The 13,792-nt window shown below is 50.4% G+C and overlaps 1 protein-coding gene across 2 annotated transcripts in view; it reads left to right on the top strand.

Annotated features, from left to right (window-relative positions):
• Window positions 1-13,792, top strand: part of SRGAP3 (SLIT-ROBO Rho GTPase activating protein 3) — a gene marked incomplete at both ends in the record, with an annotated part of 66,750 nt that overhangs the window by 44,104 nt on the left and 8,854 nt on the right. Inside the window, 9 exons of one of the 2 annotated variants that reach the window (XM_079540400.1) lie at window positions 3,070-3,291; window positions 3,772-3,873; window positions 4,063-4,260; window positions 5,556-5,640; window positions 6,997-7,024; window positions 10,895-10,925; window positions 11,604-11,664; window positions 12,085-12,162; window positions 12,923-13,057. In XM_079540400.1, the coding sequence (XP_079396526.1) occupies window positions 3,070-3,291; window positions 3,772-3,873; window positions 4,063-4,260; window positions 5,556-5,640; window positions 6,997-7,024; window positions 10,895-10,925; window positions 11,604-11,664; window positions 12,085-12,162; window positions 12,923-13,057 (940 nt within the window). Of the gene's footprint in view, window positions 1-3,069; window positions 3,292-3,771; window positions 3,874-4,062; window positions 4,261-5,555; window positions 5,641-6,996; window positions 7,025-9,767; window positions 9,871-10,894; window positions 10,926-11,603; window positions 11,665-12,084; window positions 12,163-12,922; window positions 13,058-13,792 lie in introns of both variants that reach the window. The other variant, XM_079540399.1, reaches the window with a different exon arrangement.

Genomic DNA, 13,792 nt, shown 5'->3' with positions numbered 1-13,792 from the left:
GCTGGCTCTGCCCCCAGACCTGCTGTCCTTGGGTTGTTATGGAGCGGCTGCGCAGGGGTCGGTGGCAGCTCTGGGCTGTGGCCGCAGCTGTGCCCCCACCCTCAGCAGCCCTGTGCTGCTGGCCTTGTGCAGGGGCTGCGGGGCTGCAGGCACAGCTTTGTGCTGTGCAGCCTCTGGTGTGTCCCAGTGCCCTGGGCCAGGCATTCCCGTACCTGTGCTGGGGTGCTGTTGTGGCCGGGCTTGTTTCCGTGCTGATGGCTCTGAGGGACGTGTGGTGGCTGTAGGGCTGCTGCTGTTCTGTTCTCCGTGGCCACGAACTGAGCACTGTGTTTTCTTGGACCGCTTCTCTGAAGACCTGAAGGTAGGTCCAGGTGCGAGGTAGGTGCTGGCACCCAGCATTGGCATGGCCAAGCACAGTATTACCTTAATAAAGCATTACTTCATGCTTTAAAATGAGTTAAATATCTTCTGTGTAAACAGTGAGATGAATCAGTGCTTCAGAAAGCACTTCATTTTCTGTGAGGTCTGGCACCGCTGTAGCCTTGCTGTACGAGAACTTTGTGTTCCTGCAGAGCTGCCGTACCACAGTTCTGGGGGGAGCAGGCAGGGAGGGACCCTCAACTCACCCCGAGCTGCTGCTCTGCACCCCCGGCCTGGCAGCTGTGCTGGGCACAGGGCAGGATACGTGCGGCTGCCTCTGCGCTCTGGGCAGAGCTGTGTGACCTCCCAGGTCTCACTGTTTCTCTGGGTAGCACTGCAGTACTTCCAGCCCCTGTAGAGACTTAATGAATTAACGTATGAAGAGCTTTGAGCTCTTCAGATGAAAGGTGCTGCAGAAGTACTAAGGGTTGTTATTTGTGCTTCTAAATTATTTTCCATCGAAGGGGGATGAGAAGGGTAAGAAAATGCCATTTGTTCTGGAGCTGGGAGCTGGAGTTTGAAGTCCTTTTTCTTTTCTTTTTTTTCCCTTCATGCTTGGTGTGTTTCTCAGGGAGCAGTGTGACTGCCGATGCTCCTTTCCCTTCCAGGCAGCAGTGCATGCAGTGCTTGCGCAGTGCAGAGCCTCAGCACCAGGACACATAGCGAGGTGCTGCCTGGTTGTCAGTGTTGGGCACTGCTGGCTACAGCACGAGCTCTGTTTGCAGGGAGGATCTCAGTAGCATTTCTTTCCACACGTGTCATGCATTACCTCTTCAGAAACTCACGGTGCTGTGTCCAGTTTGCACTCTACTTCCCCCACTTTGATTCCCCAGAGAACCATTTTTTGAGTGTTGTTTGCAGAAAGCAGAGCTGCACCAGTTCTTAACTGTCCCTATTTTAAACTAATAAATGTAGAAGATAAATAGCAGTAGGATAAATAATGGATTAAAACCACTAAATCAGTCCTACCCCTGCCGGGGGCAAGCAGAGCACACCGTAGATCTGCAAACAGGAGCAGTCCTGTTGTGCTGTCACTGCTCGTTCCAGCACAGACCAGCGAGCACAGCTCTGTGTGACATGATGTGAGCTGAGGGTTGTCCTTTCACATGGCAGGAGGAGCGAGGTGACTTCTCTGGCTGGAGCTGCTCGTGGCACCAGCTGAGTCTTCACTTTTCACTTTGAGTTTGTCAGTGCTGATGTTCTGATGCAGAGGCACTTTCTGTGCCTTTCTACATTGGTTAGAAGTGATTCCTTTGGGCACTGCAGAGTTGGAGGAATGGCATCTGCCCCGTGAAGATGGCTTTGTGCTGCCAGAAGCAGAGGGGAACCTGGTGGGTAAACTGGGATTCTGTGTGGTTTGGTTACAGCTCAGACGATGAGGACTTTCTACTCATTCTTTAAGTTGTGTGACAACAGAGCTTCTTAATTGTAGTGTATGTGGCTGGCAGGTGCCAGCTCAGTTCTGCTTGCTGCAGCAGTGCTCACAGTGCCCACCAGCACGTTCTCCCTCAGTGCCTCCAATGGACATTGCTCTGTGCTGCAACCCTGCAGGGCGTTGCACTCATGTGCAGGTATGTGCCATCTTCAGACCGTGTGTGTGACTGCTGCTCACAGGCTGTGCTGGTGACAGCGTGTGTCACCGTGCCTCGGCTGTGCCAGGAGTCAGGGCGTCCAGGGGGCATGTTTTTATGGAACTCCTAACAGTGGGTGAAGCTGTGGTTGTCTAGCTTTATGTCCTCTGTCAGGAACTTCAGCCCTCTTATGTCTAGGAATAGATATGCCTCAGTTTTGGGTTGCAGCCTCCTTGGAGCCCTGCTAGCATGGCTCAGTCTGATGTGCTGCTCTTCAGCTCCCAGCTGTGCCTCGCTGTGCCCCTCCTTTCCCTGCAGAGCCACTGCTGGTATCCCTGTGCTGGGTGCCTGCAGCAGGGCTGTGCCTGATGCCGCGCTGCTGTCCTTTTTAGTCTGGGAGGAGACCTGTTGGGATGGAGCTGCTGCTTGCTCAGCTGTGATTCGGTGTTCAGAGCAGCAAATCCCTGAGCTGTTGCTATACTTAATGTGCTAAATTCAATTGTATAAAAAAGAGAGTTTAAAAACAGGGTTTTGCTGCCGAAATACTGTGCGCTAGGCAGTTAGCTCAGTTTTATCATGTTCTCCAAGATGAGGATGATCAGCTGTGCATGAGGAATGGCCTTGTTGTGAGCTTCTTGGTGAGGGTGGAGGGGCCGTGCATGCACTGCAGAGTCCTTTGGTACCACTGTGCTCAAGCACCTGTCAGTATGGGGTTACTCAGGGAGTGGTTTCTTTGTGCAGAAGGTGCTGGCAGGATTGCTGGAACTGAAGAGAGTTCAGAGTTCCTGCAGGGCAGCAGTTCTGCCATCAGTGCAGCCCTGCCCTGGTGCTGAGCAGCCAGAGGAACCATGCCTTTGTGTGATTTTTAGCTCTCTGCTGTCTGAGAGCCAGTTGTGTCTTTTCCCAGCAAAGCTAGGGGCATTAAATTCTTGTGCTGTGCCCAGACACCAGTGCAGGGTAGTGCACGGCCCAGCTGTTGGTGCGCCCTGAAATGCGGTGTTGCTGTGCACTGATGGCACAGCGATGGTAGTGCTGCTGGTACCTGTTCCTAACTCAGCCCTGCCTTGCTGTGCCACAGTGCTGTGACCTGGGGTTCCATGCCAGCCTTGCACGGACCTTCCGGACGTACCTGTCTGCTGAATACAACCTGGAGACCTCCCGCCACGAGGGCCTGGACATCATTGAGAATGCAGTGGACAACCTGGATGCGCGGAGCGACAAGCACACCATCATGGACATGTGCAATCAGGTCTTCTGCCCTCCACTGAAGTTCGAGTTCCAGCCCCACATGGGGGATGAGGTACGGCGCTCGGTGCTGGGGAGCTGCCTCACAGCCTGGTCTAGGCCTGGTCCCTCTTAGCCGTCAGCCTTACGTCGTTTCTTCCCCTTTGCTCTGTCTTCACCTGCTGCTGTTCGCCTTTCCTTTTTCAGTCAGGCACTTAGCTCATTAGCAGCACTTGTCCTTTCAATCTGCTCTTTGTCCTCTCCCAATTACAAATCCTGTGTTTTCATCCTCAACTAAACTCTCCAAGAGATTTGATGCTGGGACTTTGATTTACCTGCTGTAATCCAGAGTCTTTGGAGTGCAGCTTTAAAAAGCTGAGTGGAAATGCTTTGTGCTAGGTCCACAGCACTGCTGCTCAGAAACCGGACCACACTGCCTGAGAGGGCTGCAAGGGACTTGTGGGTGCTGAGAAAATCTTTCTGGTGTTAAAGCGCGTATCTGGTCTGTGTGCAACTCACTGAACCTCTCTCCTGCCTCTGCCTTGCTCCTACCCAGGTGTGCCAAGTCAGTGCCCAGCAGCCTGTGCAGACTGAGCTGCTGATGCGGTACCACCAGCTACAGTCCCGCCTGGCCACCCTTAAGATAGAGAATGAAGAGGTAAGAGCTCATCCTCCACCCCCCTTCTTGTCCTCGGGTATGGGAGTGTGCAGTGCTGAGATCTCCCTTTGCAGCTCATGCTGGGGCAAGCCCAGTACTTATGAGCTGCTTGTGGGCCTGTTGTTTTGGCTCCAGATGTCATTTTTTCCCTGTTTGCTTCAAAAACATGCTGTCTTTTATGCCTGATAGGTACGAAAAACTCTGGATGCCACAATGCAGACTTTGCAGGACATGCTGACAGTGGAAGATTTTGATGTTTCAGATGCCTTCCAGCACAGTCGCTCCACCGAGTCGGTCAAATCAGCTGCTTCAGAGACCTACATGAGCAAAATAAACATCGCCAAGAGGAGAGCCAACCAACAGGAGACTGAGATGTTCTATTTTACAGTGAGTCTCATATCACGTGGTGCAGGACACAGGGCATTAATTGCGAGGACTGAGTTGCATTTTAAGTGCTCATTAGTGAAGAGCAAGAACCAATTCAGTCTTTCACTGTTCGCCTTCTGTATAGTTTGGGATTGGAACGTACTTCACAGCAGCATGGAAATACATGGAGAATGACAATTTAGTGTCTGTCTTGCTCTCATTTTTAGTGGAACAACTGCAGCAAGCAGTTTTGATTCAAAGTTTACAGAAGTCAGCAGGAGTGGCACAGCACTGGGCAGCAGGCTCCAGTTAGGCCCAGCTGATGGATCCTTTGGAGGCCTTTCCAGTTTTGAACCCTCAGCTGAGCCTTTTCTGGTCTGCACAGCTAAAATCTGTACTGGGCCTAGGGTTGAAATAAGCTGCCATTAGCATCTTGCACAGGCACTGCAGGAAGCTGTGCTGACTGGGGTCTCTGCTGTGTGCGTGCTGGGCAGCAGCACCTTTGGTCAGGTACTGTGCACCTGTACTGCTCTTAAGGTTCTCTGTTATCTCTCGTGAAGCAGTGAGACATTAGCTTGCCAGAAGTGCCCCTCATTTAAATGTGGTTAATAGGCTCAGTTGATGTATGTAAATATCTTGTGATGTGTACATGAGTGTGATTTCTCACGTGGTACTATTATTTATGGGTGGGCAGGGAGGGTGGAAATCAGCGTGTTAGTTTGTCTTGAGTTGTGCTTGTTTCTTTAATTTTGCAAAGACTTGTGATTTTTTTTTTTCCTTTTTTTTTGTCTTTTGTTTTCCATGCGTGTCTCCCTTACTCCTCCTCTATAACATCACTTGCTCTGGAGCACTGCTGGGTGCACAGCACTGCAGTGCAGTGAGTCGTGCTGCATGGTTTTCATTGCCCAACACTGTGTGTCCACTGCCTGGGCTGCTCTGCTGCATCACTTGTGTGTATGGGGCCAAAGCACCGCCAGGGGAGGGAAAACCTCTTTGATTTTCCAGGCTTTTCTCAGAAGCCTGACAAAAGAAAATTTGCTTTGAACTTTTTTCTTTGGAGCAACTTGCGTTCCCAGGCAGGGGGTGCAGCACCAAGGAGACCAGGCTAATAATAAGATCTTCAGGACTGTAGCTGGGGCAGTGGGAAGTGATTATTAGACCCTGCTCCATCCTGCAGTGCTTCCGCCTCCTCGTTTGTTGGAGCCTGACAGCCTCTGTGTCCCCTCAGTAGCCCCCCAGGCAAAAGTGTACTTCAATTTCAGATGATTATTGCCAAGAGTCTTAACCTACCTCGCTTGTTCTGTTCTTAATTCCAGAAATTTAAAGAGTATTTGAATGGCAGTAACCTTATCACAAAGCTCCAGGCTAAGCACGACTTGCTGAAGCAGACTCTTGGGGAAGGTGAGTCGTGGGGTTAAGGCGCAGGGAGGGAACAAGTGCTGCCAGCATTACTCTGGCATCTGGCTCTGAGCTCTGGCTTCGGTGGGGTGGGGGCAGAGCAGGCAGCTTGCAGAAACGGGCCTGTCTGAGCTCTTCCCAGAGATCCGATCCCAGATGTTAGCACCAGACTCAGGCCTGCTCGGTGGCTGCGGGGCTGCGGCTCCTGGGGGTCGGTGCAGGAAGCGATTGATCTCTTGATAATGATTTGATGACTGCCCTGCTCTCACACACAAGCACTGTTGTGGCTGTACTTGGGAGGAGGAGTGTGGTGTCAGGCGTTGCAGTTCTCTGAGAGTTGTGCAAAAGCAGCTGTGGAACATTTTCACATGGAAACTGAATTTCTTCCAGGTCATGGGATTGTCCTGCTATGTAGACGTTTGGCAAATATTTGGCCCAGAGATGCAGAATGCTGTGTTTCAGCATGAGTGATTCTCTTTAGGAAGAAGTCTGGGTTTGCAGAACACTTGTGTGGAATTCTTTGCTTTTTCAGTGAGGAATTGGCTGCAGGCTTGCTTTCTGCAGGTGCCAAGGGAGAGCAGGAAGGAGGCACGTGTAGCCAAATGCTTCCTTTTATGTGCCTTAGAAAAAAGGAAGGCTAAATCGGCTTCCTTTGGAGAAAAGCACAAACAGCATGTGAAATGGATGTATTTTTTTCAGTGGATTGACAAGCGCTTCAAAAAATGAGCAGATCTTATCACTGGTAATATACTGCTGTTTATGTGAAATCCAAGCGCTAAAAATACACGAAGGGAATGAGAATATTGACAGCCAGAATAGTCTGCTTGATGATGATTAGATGGGCTGTTATCTCATAGGAAGAGCCAGGGAGCAGAATTACACCACTGTATTTAGATGCTATTAGTGGTCCTCCATGAGGCAGTTGGATAATCTCAGCAGCCTCCCCAGGGGCCTCAGCCCTTATCAGCCTCTCCTTTTCCTATTTGAATTTGGCCAATACCCAGCTAGTGTAAATGAGCACTTACTGCAGAGGACCTGCAGTGCATCTGGTTATTTTTTTCCAAGATGGACTTCGTATTGCAAATAAACCTTTAATGTCAGTGGGAACAGAAGATGCTTTCCCTCCCTTGTGACTGAGCCCTGGACTTCTAATGCCTCATAGGGAAGGGGTTTGCATAGCAATCAGCTTGACGTCTTCTGCAGCCTGCAGGGCTTTCAGGCACAGTCAGCCTCTTTGCCACAAGCAATTAACTCGGGACTTACAGAGCCAGAATGGGGGCACGAGTGCTTGTGCAGCTGTGTTTTAGGTCAATTTTCTAGTGATATGAAGAGTTGATGGGAACTTATTTTCCTTCATAGGTGAAAGAGCTGAATGTGGAACAACCAGGTGAGAAGTTTCTTTTATTTCATCTGTATTTGGGAATAACCTTTGGCTTGTACTGGCCGTGGTGAGGGTGGCTTTCTTTGCTGCTGATGCAGCTTGGTGGGGCTGGAGGGCAGGCAGACCCTGCTCTCCACTTTGCTGACATGCTTCCCCACTGCACTGCCTCCAGTGGAGTAGTTGGGCTGAGAACAAGCAGGGCCTTGGCGTTGCAGTGTAATTTCTAGCTGACTGCCTGGAAGTGCCATGTCAGCACGGTGCATTGCAGTGCCTGATAGGCACAGCCTGGCTTGTGTTCAGGCAGCACAACGTGAACATGTCCACCTGCTGCTTACCATCCCTGTTTGTTTAAAGGCTTTGCATCCTCTGAAAGCCTCTCCTGCCTCTTGCTCCTAGGCGAAGTAACACAGAGAGTGTCTTCCAATGCTTTCATCCAGCTACAGCAGGAGATAGTGCTAGGGGTGAATGTAAAGGAAGAAGACTTTGATCTGTATCCAGTCAGTAAAGCATTTCTACAGAGCTCTGGTGGCTTGCTCTGAGTGTGCTGCTTTCACAACAGTAAGACATGGGCCAGCAAAGCCTGCTGATGGCTCCCCAGAATGTGAAGTACCTCTCTGTGCATCATCTTTTTATGATCCCATTTCAATGTTTAATTCAATTTGCAGTACCAGCAAAAAAGCTGCATGCATTCCATGTTTGAAATGCTGAAGCAGATGGTAATGGCAGGGCTGCCCAGGCAGGCAGGAAGGAGGTTTCCTGACAGAGAGCGGGGTGAGCAGGGTGCCTTGGTCTGCTGCCTGCTGGCGGAGATGGGCTGCAGTGCAGTGCTGTGCCAGGCCAAGAAGGATCAGTGCTGGACTTCCAGTACAAGGTGCCATCAAGACAAAGAAGAAACTTTTGAGCCTGGAGTGGGGAAGAGAGCAGGGACGCAGGCTAAGAAATCCAGACATCGTCAGGTATCACTGCAGCCTTTTGTTCCTGGAGCTGCCCTTGGCCCTTCAGCCCACTGCAGTGCTGGGTGCCCTAGGGCACTTGGCTTATGGAGGGTCCCTGCAGAGCAGTGGATACCAAGCTGCTGCTCCTCTGTCACTGCCTTTCCCAGCAGAGCTGCCCTGCAGGGCTCTCATCTCAAGTCCCTGGCATTGGCTTACACGCTCCTGTGAGCTGAGCTCTGGTCCTTTGGGAGCCCCAGGCTGGGCTTTCTGCTGAACTGGCTGATGAAACCAGGCCAAACCTGAAATAGTTTGCTCTCGATTACTTTGTTTCTCAGGAGTGGGTGCCCATGGACTGGTGATGATGGAGGCCAAAACAATCAAAGGAGTAAATAGGAGAATGGTGGCACAACTCCCTGCTGCTTCTGTTTGCTTTTGTTTCAGCCTTTGCTTTTACTACACAAAGGAAAACAAACAAGAGACAATCTCCTTCTTGTGAGTTCAGGCAGAGCAACCTTCCTGCAGACACAGCTGGAGGAGGAGGACTGCCCACTGCAAGAGGAGATGGCACCTCAGCAAGCAGCCCTGGGCTGTCAGCTGAGGGTCAGGGGCACTCCGCTCTGCAGTGATCATTTCTGCTCCAGTGGTCACTGTAGGCTGGGCAGGAGGGTGGATCCAAGAATCACTTAGAGAATTTATGCTATTTTTCTCTCTCCTAGATGTGGGTGCTTGTGTCTTAATGTCCTTCGTTATCAGAAAGAGAAATCAGAATGCAAACACCATTAACAGAGGCAGATCCCTGATCGCAAAGCTAAAATAAGTCATGTGTTTTCCATGGCTGTGTTCCAAGAGTAACGTGTGTCTGTAACCCTGGCCGAAGTCAGTGGAGTCCTCAGGATCTGTTTGCCAGGCTGGTGAGGCCCACTCGACCCTGGGTGACACAGGCTAGGTCGTAGTGCTTCATGGTGCAGTGCCACGCTGTGTTGTTCGGTGGTGCTGAGGGTGGCTTTGCTCAGTGCTGTGTTTTGACAGGGCTCGCTTGTTTCTTTGGATCTTGAGTTCCTGGCAACTTCTTCCTGCCAGAAAGACCGACGACCATCCGCATCCCTGTGAGCCTTTCCCAGAGAGAAAGTAGCTGCAGAGGGAGGTTCCCACTGTCCTCTTAGGCAGAACGTGAGCAGAACAGGGTGCATTTCTCAGTAACGGGATTGCTTTGGTGTTCTCCAAAGGCTAGCTGCCGTGTGTTTGGGGTGTACCAAGAGATTGGTTGAATGCTTCAGCAGCTCTTGGTGATTTTTCATGCTGGCAGAGTGCTGAAGCGGTAGAAGTAGGAGGCTGGTGTTAAAATCCTTCATTTGGCATCAAAATGTTATCCTTGGTAGCAGAGCAAACACTGGGCAGCGGTTGCACTTGCTCACGCCTCAGAGAGGGAGAACTGTCTGCGGGTTGCGCGTAAAGGCAGCTGTGCTGAGCTGTGCTCAGCAGCTTTGTTGTTTTCTTGCTCGAATGAAGGAAATCCTGCGTGAAGGAAATTGCTGCCATCATCCATTTGGGTTGTGGTTGCTGGTGTCTGTACTGCTTTGCCGCTGTCTGGGGACGATTTGTTCTTTGAGGTATCAACCAGGACTCTTTGAGACACCCATCAGAACCGCCGGTTAGCACAGCCGCTGCACGGCCGCTCGGCCCACGTGTCAGCCCTCGCCGTGGGGTTTCTGTTGGGTTGAGCTGCTGTTCTCAGTCATAACCTTTGAGATCTCACCCGTTTGTTGCATTTATGTTGGTGTTTTGTTGATTTCTTTTGTTCCGTTTTCTCCCAGGCCCCCATGTCTTCCCCCTAAGCCACAGAAAATGAGGAGACCTAGGCCTCTCTCAGTCTATAATCATAAACTCTTTAACGGCAATATGGAAACGTTCATTAAGGTACTCGCTGGCTGACAGTAAGAGCTGATGAACGCTGTGAATGTAATGGCGGCTTTCCTGTCCTATCTGCCCACTGCTTTCCTGCCCTGCACCCAGCCGAGCGGCCGGCAGCCCATCGGTGCGGCTCCATCCGCAGCCCAGCCCATCACGGCCGCCCCACACGCAGCGCAGGGGGCCATGCAGCGCTGTGCCGCAGCACCGTGCTCAGTCCCACCTCGAGCTGCAGCTCCCTGCTGTGGAGCGAGGAGGGCAGGGCAGCAGCACCGCCTGGCTCTGCTGGGCCCCGTGGAGCACGGCAGGGTTAGGGGTTTTTTTCTTCATACGACATAATAGATTTGAGGTGAGGAAACTGCTGAGGAGTGCACACGATTTTCAAGATGGATTTCGCTGGAATGTGCTGATTAGAAGCCTTAATGACGTACTCCCTTATTTTTTCCATTTTCCTCCATATTTGGTGTTCTTGCCCTAGGGCGGAAGCAGCAAACAGACTTACAAGCTCCCATGTGTCTCCCAGTTGTGGGGACCACAACCTTAAGATGAAATACCTTGCACTGGGGGGGTAGATATGCCATTGTGACCCTTTAGGAAAAGAAAAACGCTGAGCGGCTCGATCGGTGCATCTCAGCGTGACTGCTGGCAGCCAAGAGAGGAGCGGTGTTGGTTTGGGCAGAGGCTGGCCTTGGCCCACAGCACACATCCTGCTGTCCAGCTGTCTGGGGTTTTGTATTTAGGCTGATTTTTAAAAAAGGTGCTGTCAGAGCCATTCCTGCTGAGCACCACGGCAGTGCTGGCTGCAGCAGGGTGCTGCCTGCGGGTGCTGCTGGGGCTGCTCCGGCCGCCAGGCTCAGTGCTGGCACGGGCTGGGGAGGGCGGGTGGGTGCCACAGGGCTGGGCTTGGACCTTGCTAAGCTGCCATTGCATTTGAGCGTTCATGGCCTCCAAAAGAGATGCTTACCTCTAACTGAACTCATCTTTGCTTAATCTCTTCTTTTTTTCCTGCTCTGCTGCTTTTTTGTGTTCTCAGAGGAAGGAGGAATGCGCGAACAAGAAATCAGGTATTTACTGCAGGCCCGTCTGTGAGACGGAGTAAATTGACCAGAGAGATGCAACTGTACTGGGATAAAAAGAGCCAAACAAAGCCCTGAGGAACATGAGCTCCCCTTGTGACAGCAGGCACTGCTCATGTTCCTCTGAGCTCCTGCCCCAAGGGGCGGCTGTGAAGGAAAAGCCAGAACCCGCCATAGGCTCAGACGCAGGCAGTATTTCACAGACAGTAATGGGGTTTTTTTCTTTTTCTTTCTTTTTTTTCTTTAGCATCTGCTGATAATGGCTCTTTCTTTAGGTGGAAATATTGTTGTAAGCTCTGTTACTGGAAGCTTATTTCATCAGTCAGGTACAGCACAAGATTTATTTTGGTTCAGCATTACACCTGTGAAATGGAGTAACTGTGATCCAGTTGCATCAGCCCGCTATCTCAACCAGATAGTGAGCAAGTCTTTGTCACACACTTCAGTGAAAGCTTTTTGTGAGTAATCGAGTGCACACAGTGTATTCAGCACTGCTAGATGGCTTGATGTGTGTAACACCTCCTTTTCTTGCCTGTCCTCTTACTAAACTCAATGGCACTGTTTTTCAAATCTGTTTTTGCAGCCTTTAGTGCATTTTTCCCAAGCTTTATTATCAGTCAGCCAGTAAATTTTTGCCTTTTTTTTTTTTCTTTTTCTTTCATGAAGGATTCCGGACAGGCCATTCCACTTGTAGTAGAAAGCTGCATTCGTTACATCAATTTGTATGGTAAGTTAATTCAGCAATACTGACGGTGAAACTTTCTGCAGAGGTAATGAGTTATTTGCAGCTAGCAGAGAAATGCAGCAGAGATGCCCTCAGCCCTTGCTGTATTGCCTCAGGTTATAATTACAGTGGCATCGACTGTGATGTAATGTTGGATGACTGACAAATATTTAGGTCTTGTTAGCACTCATCCATGTTAAATTGCTTGCTCAGGCCCTGGGCCAGGAGCAGCTCTTCCAGCACTTTAATCTGGGGGCTGTGCTGGAGAGTAGGAGCGGGGCTGGCTCATGCTAGGCTGTCTGCTGCTCGCTCTCTGAGCCTTTCTCTGTGGGTGCATTGACTGCTGGTTTCTGCTCTTCTTCACCAGAAAGTATTGGACAACAGTTATGCAAATCTTTTCCAAAAAAAATTGTTCTTTTCCAGGCCTTCAGCAGCAGGGCATTTTTCGAGTTCCTGGCTCACAGGTAGAAGTCAACGACATCAAGAATTCCTTTGAACGAGGTGTGTTGGCAAAGCACGTGGTCGGCCGGGCTCCTCCTGCCTGCGCTCTGAGACAGTTGTGGCGCTTTGGGGGGTGTTGGGGCACCAGGCCTTATGTAAATAAAAGCCTCCCTGTGAGAGAAGCTAGGAGGCTGTCTCCTTCTGGCTGTCCTAGTTTTGTATCTCTGCAGTGGCAGTCACCCAGGGGGAGAATAGCCGCGGTGGGGAGAGCTGCAGAGATCCTCTCCACACCATTTGCTGCTGAAGCCATAAAATGATTTGTTGAGAATCCATTTTCATGGAGCTTTGGTCAGTTTCCAGGACAATATGGGAGTGACAGCGCTATCCAGAGCAGTTTGGTCTGTTCCAGTGGTCTAACTGCATACTGCACGCAAGCCTTCTTCTCATGCCATCACCTACTATAGCTCAGATCTGCTCAGCTCTCCAAGCTGTTGCCTTAAATGCAGAAAATGCACTGGACTGAAAATGATGCAGTAGAATCAGTTAATAACATCCTCCTCTTCAGGAAAGTTTTGAGATGTCAACAGTAAACTACGTACTGTGGCCTTTTGTAGGTAAGGCTGCAGCAGGCCTGAGTGTGACGCAGTGTTACGGAGCGCCTCGTTAAGCTCTTCTTTTGCTGAGAAAACACACGATTGCCATTCCACACGTGAGGGTTTTCTGAACTGTGGGAAGGTTTTTACCAAGTGAGGGGAAAAAAGCTTGTGGTGTTGGTCCAATCTGACTGTAATGCTACAAGTAGAAACTCTTCCCTGGGCAGGTGAAGATCCCCTTGCTGATGATCAGAATGAACGTGACATCAACTCAGTGGCTGGAGTCTTGAAGCTGTATTTTCGAGGACTGGAAAACCCCCTCTTTCCTAAGGAAAGGTTTCAAGATTTGGTATCTACTATAAGTAAGTATATATGACGTGTCTTCTTGGAGAACAGGGTGGGACAAGTAAAGCAATAAACAGGGCATATACACCTGTGCTTTGCAGCATATGCTGTCAGAAGGGCTGTAGGTCTGCAATGGAACTTGTGAGGAAAAGACATTGAGGATGCGCGCTGTCAGTGCTGGAGGTAAGGCAGAGGTGTAACATCTTGCTGTGGCTCCTCTAAAATCCAAAGAATCAACTTCAGGCTTAGGCTAGTGGGCTGTATACACGTTGCTTGTTGCATGAGGGCTCTTTGGTCGCTTGAACACAGCAGGCAGTGTCTTCCTGCACAGTCTGTCTACACAGATCATAGCTGTTCTTGAGCTGTTGCATGCCGTGCAGCTGGGACTGAGAGTTTGCAGCATTGTCTGCTAAGCAAAGCAGAGGTCAGTACTTCATAGCTACTCAGGAGACTTCTCTGATCCATGAAGTCAGCAAAGTGGTTGCAACCTCACAGAGTCAGGGGTTCTCAAAGTATTTGCTGCTTGTTTGTATGCCCCAAAGAAAAACAAACTTCACTGGGATGTGAGCAGAGGTGGAAGCTGAGCTTCGTTATGAAATGATGTGAACCAACTGTTGGGGTTGGTTTCAGGGGAGAAGCCTGGTCACCCCTATGTTCTGTCCTGACTTCTCTCAACCCAACTTGTTCCTGTGCAACTGAAGGATCGGATCTCCCAGCTGGGCCTTATTTCTCACAGTACCTTGTAGTGATTT

Source organism: Tetrao urogallus (assembly GCF_951394365.1).
Source record: "Tetrao urogallus genome assembly, chromosome: 10".
Taxonomy (NCBI): domain Eukaryota; kingdom Metazoa; phylum Chordata; class Aves; order Galliformes; family Phasianidae; genus Tetrao; species Tetrao urogallus.
This window is presented reverse-complemented; position numbering and strand designations above follow the sequence as displayed.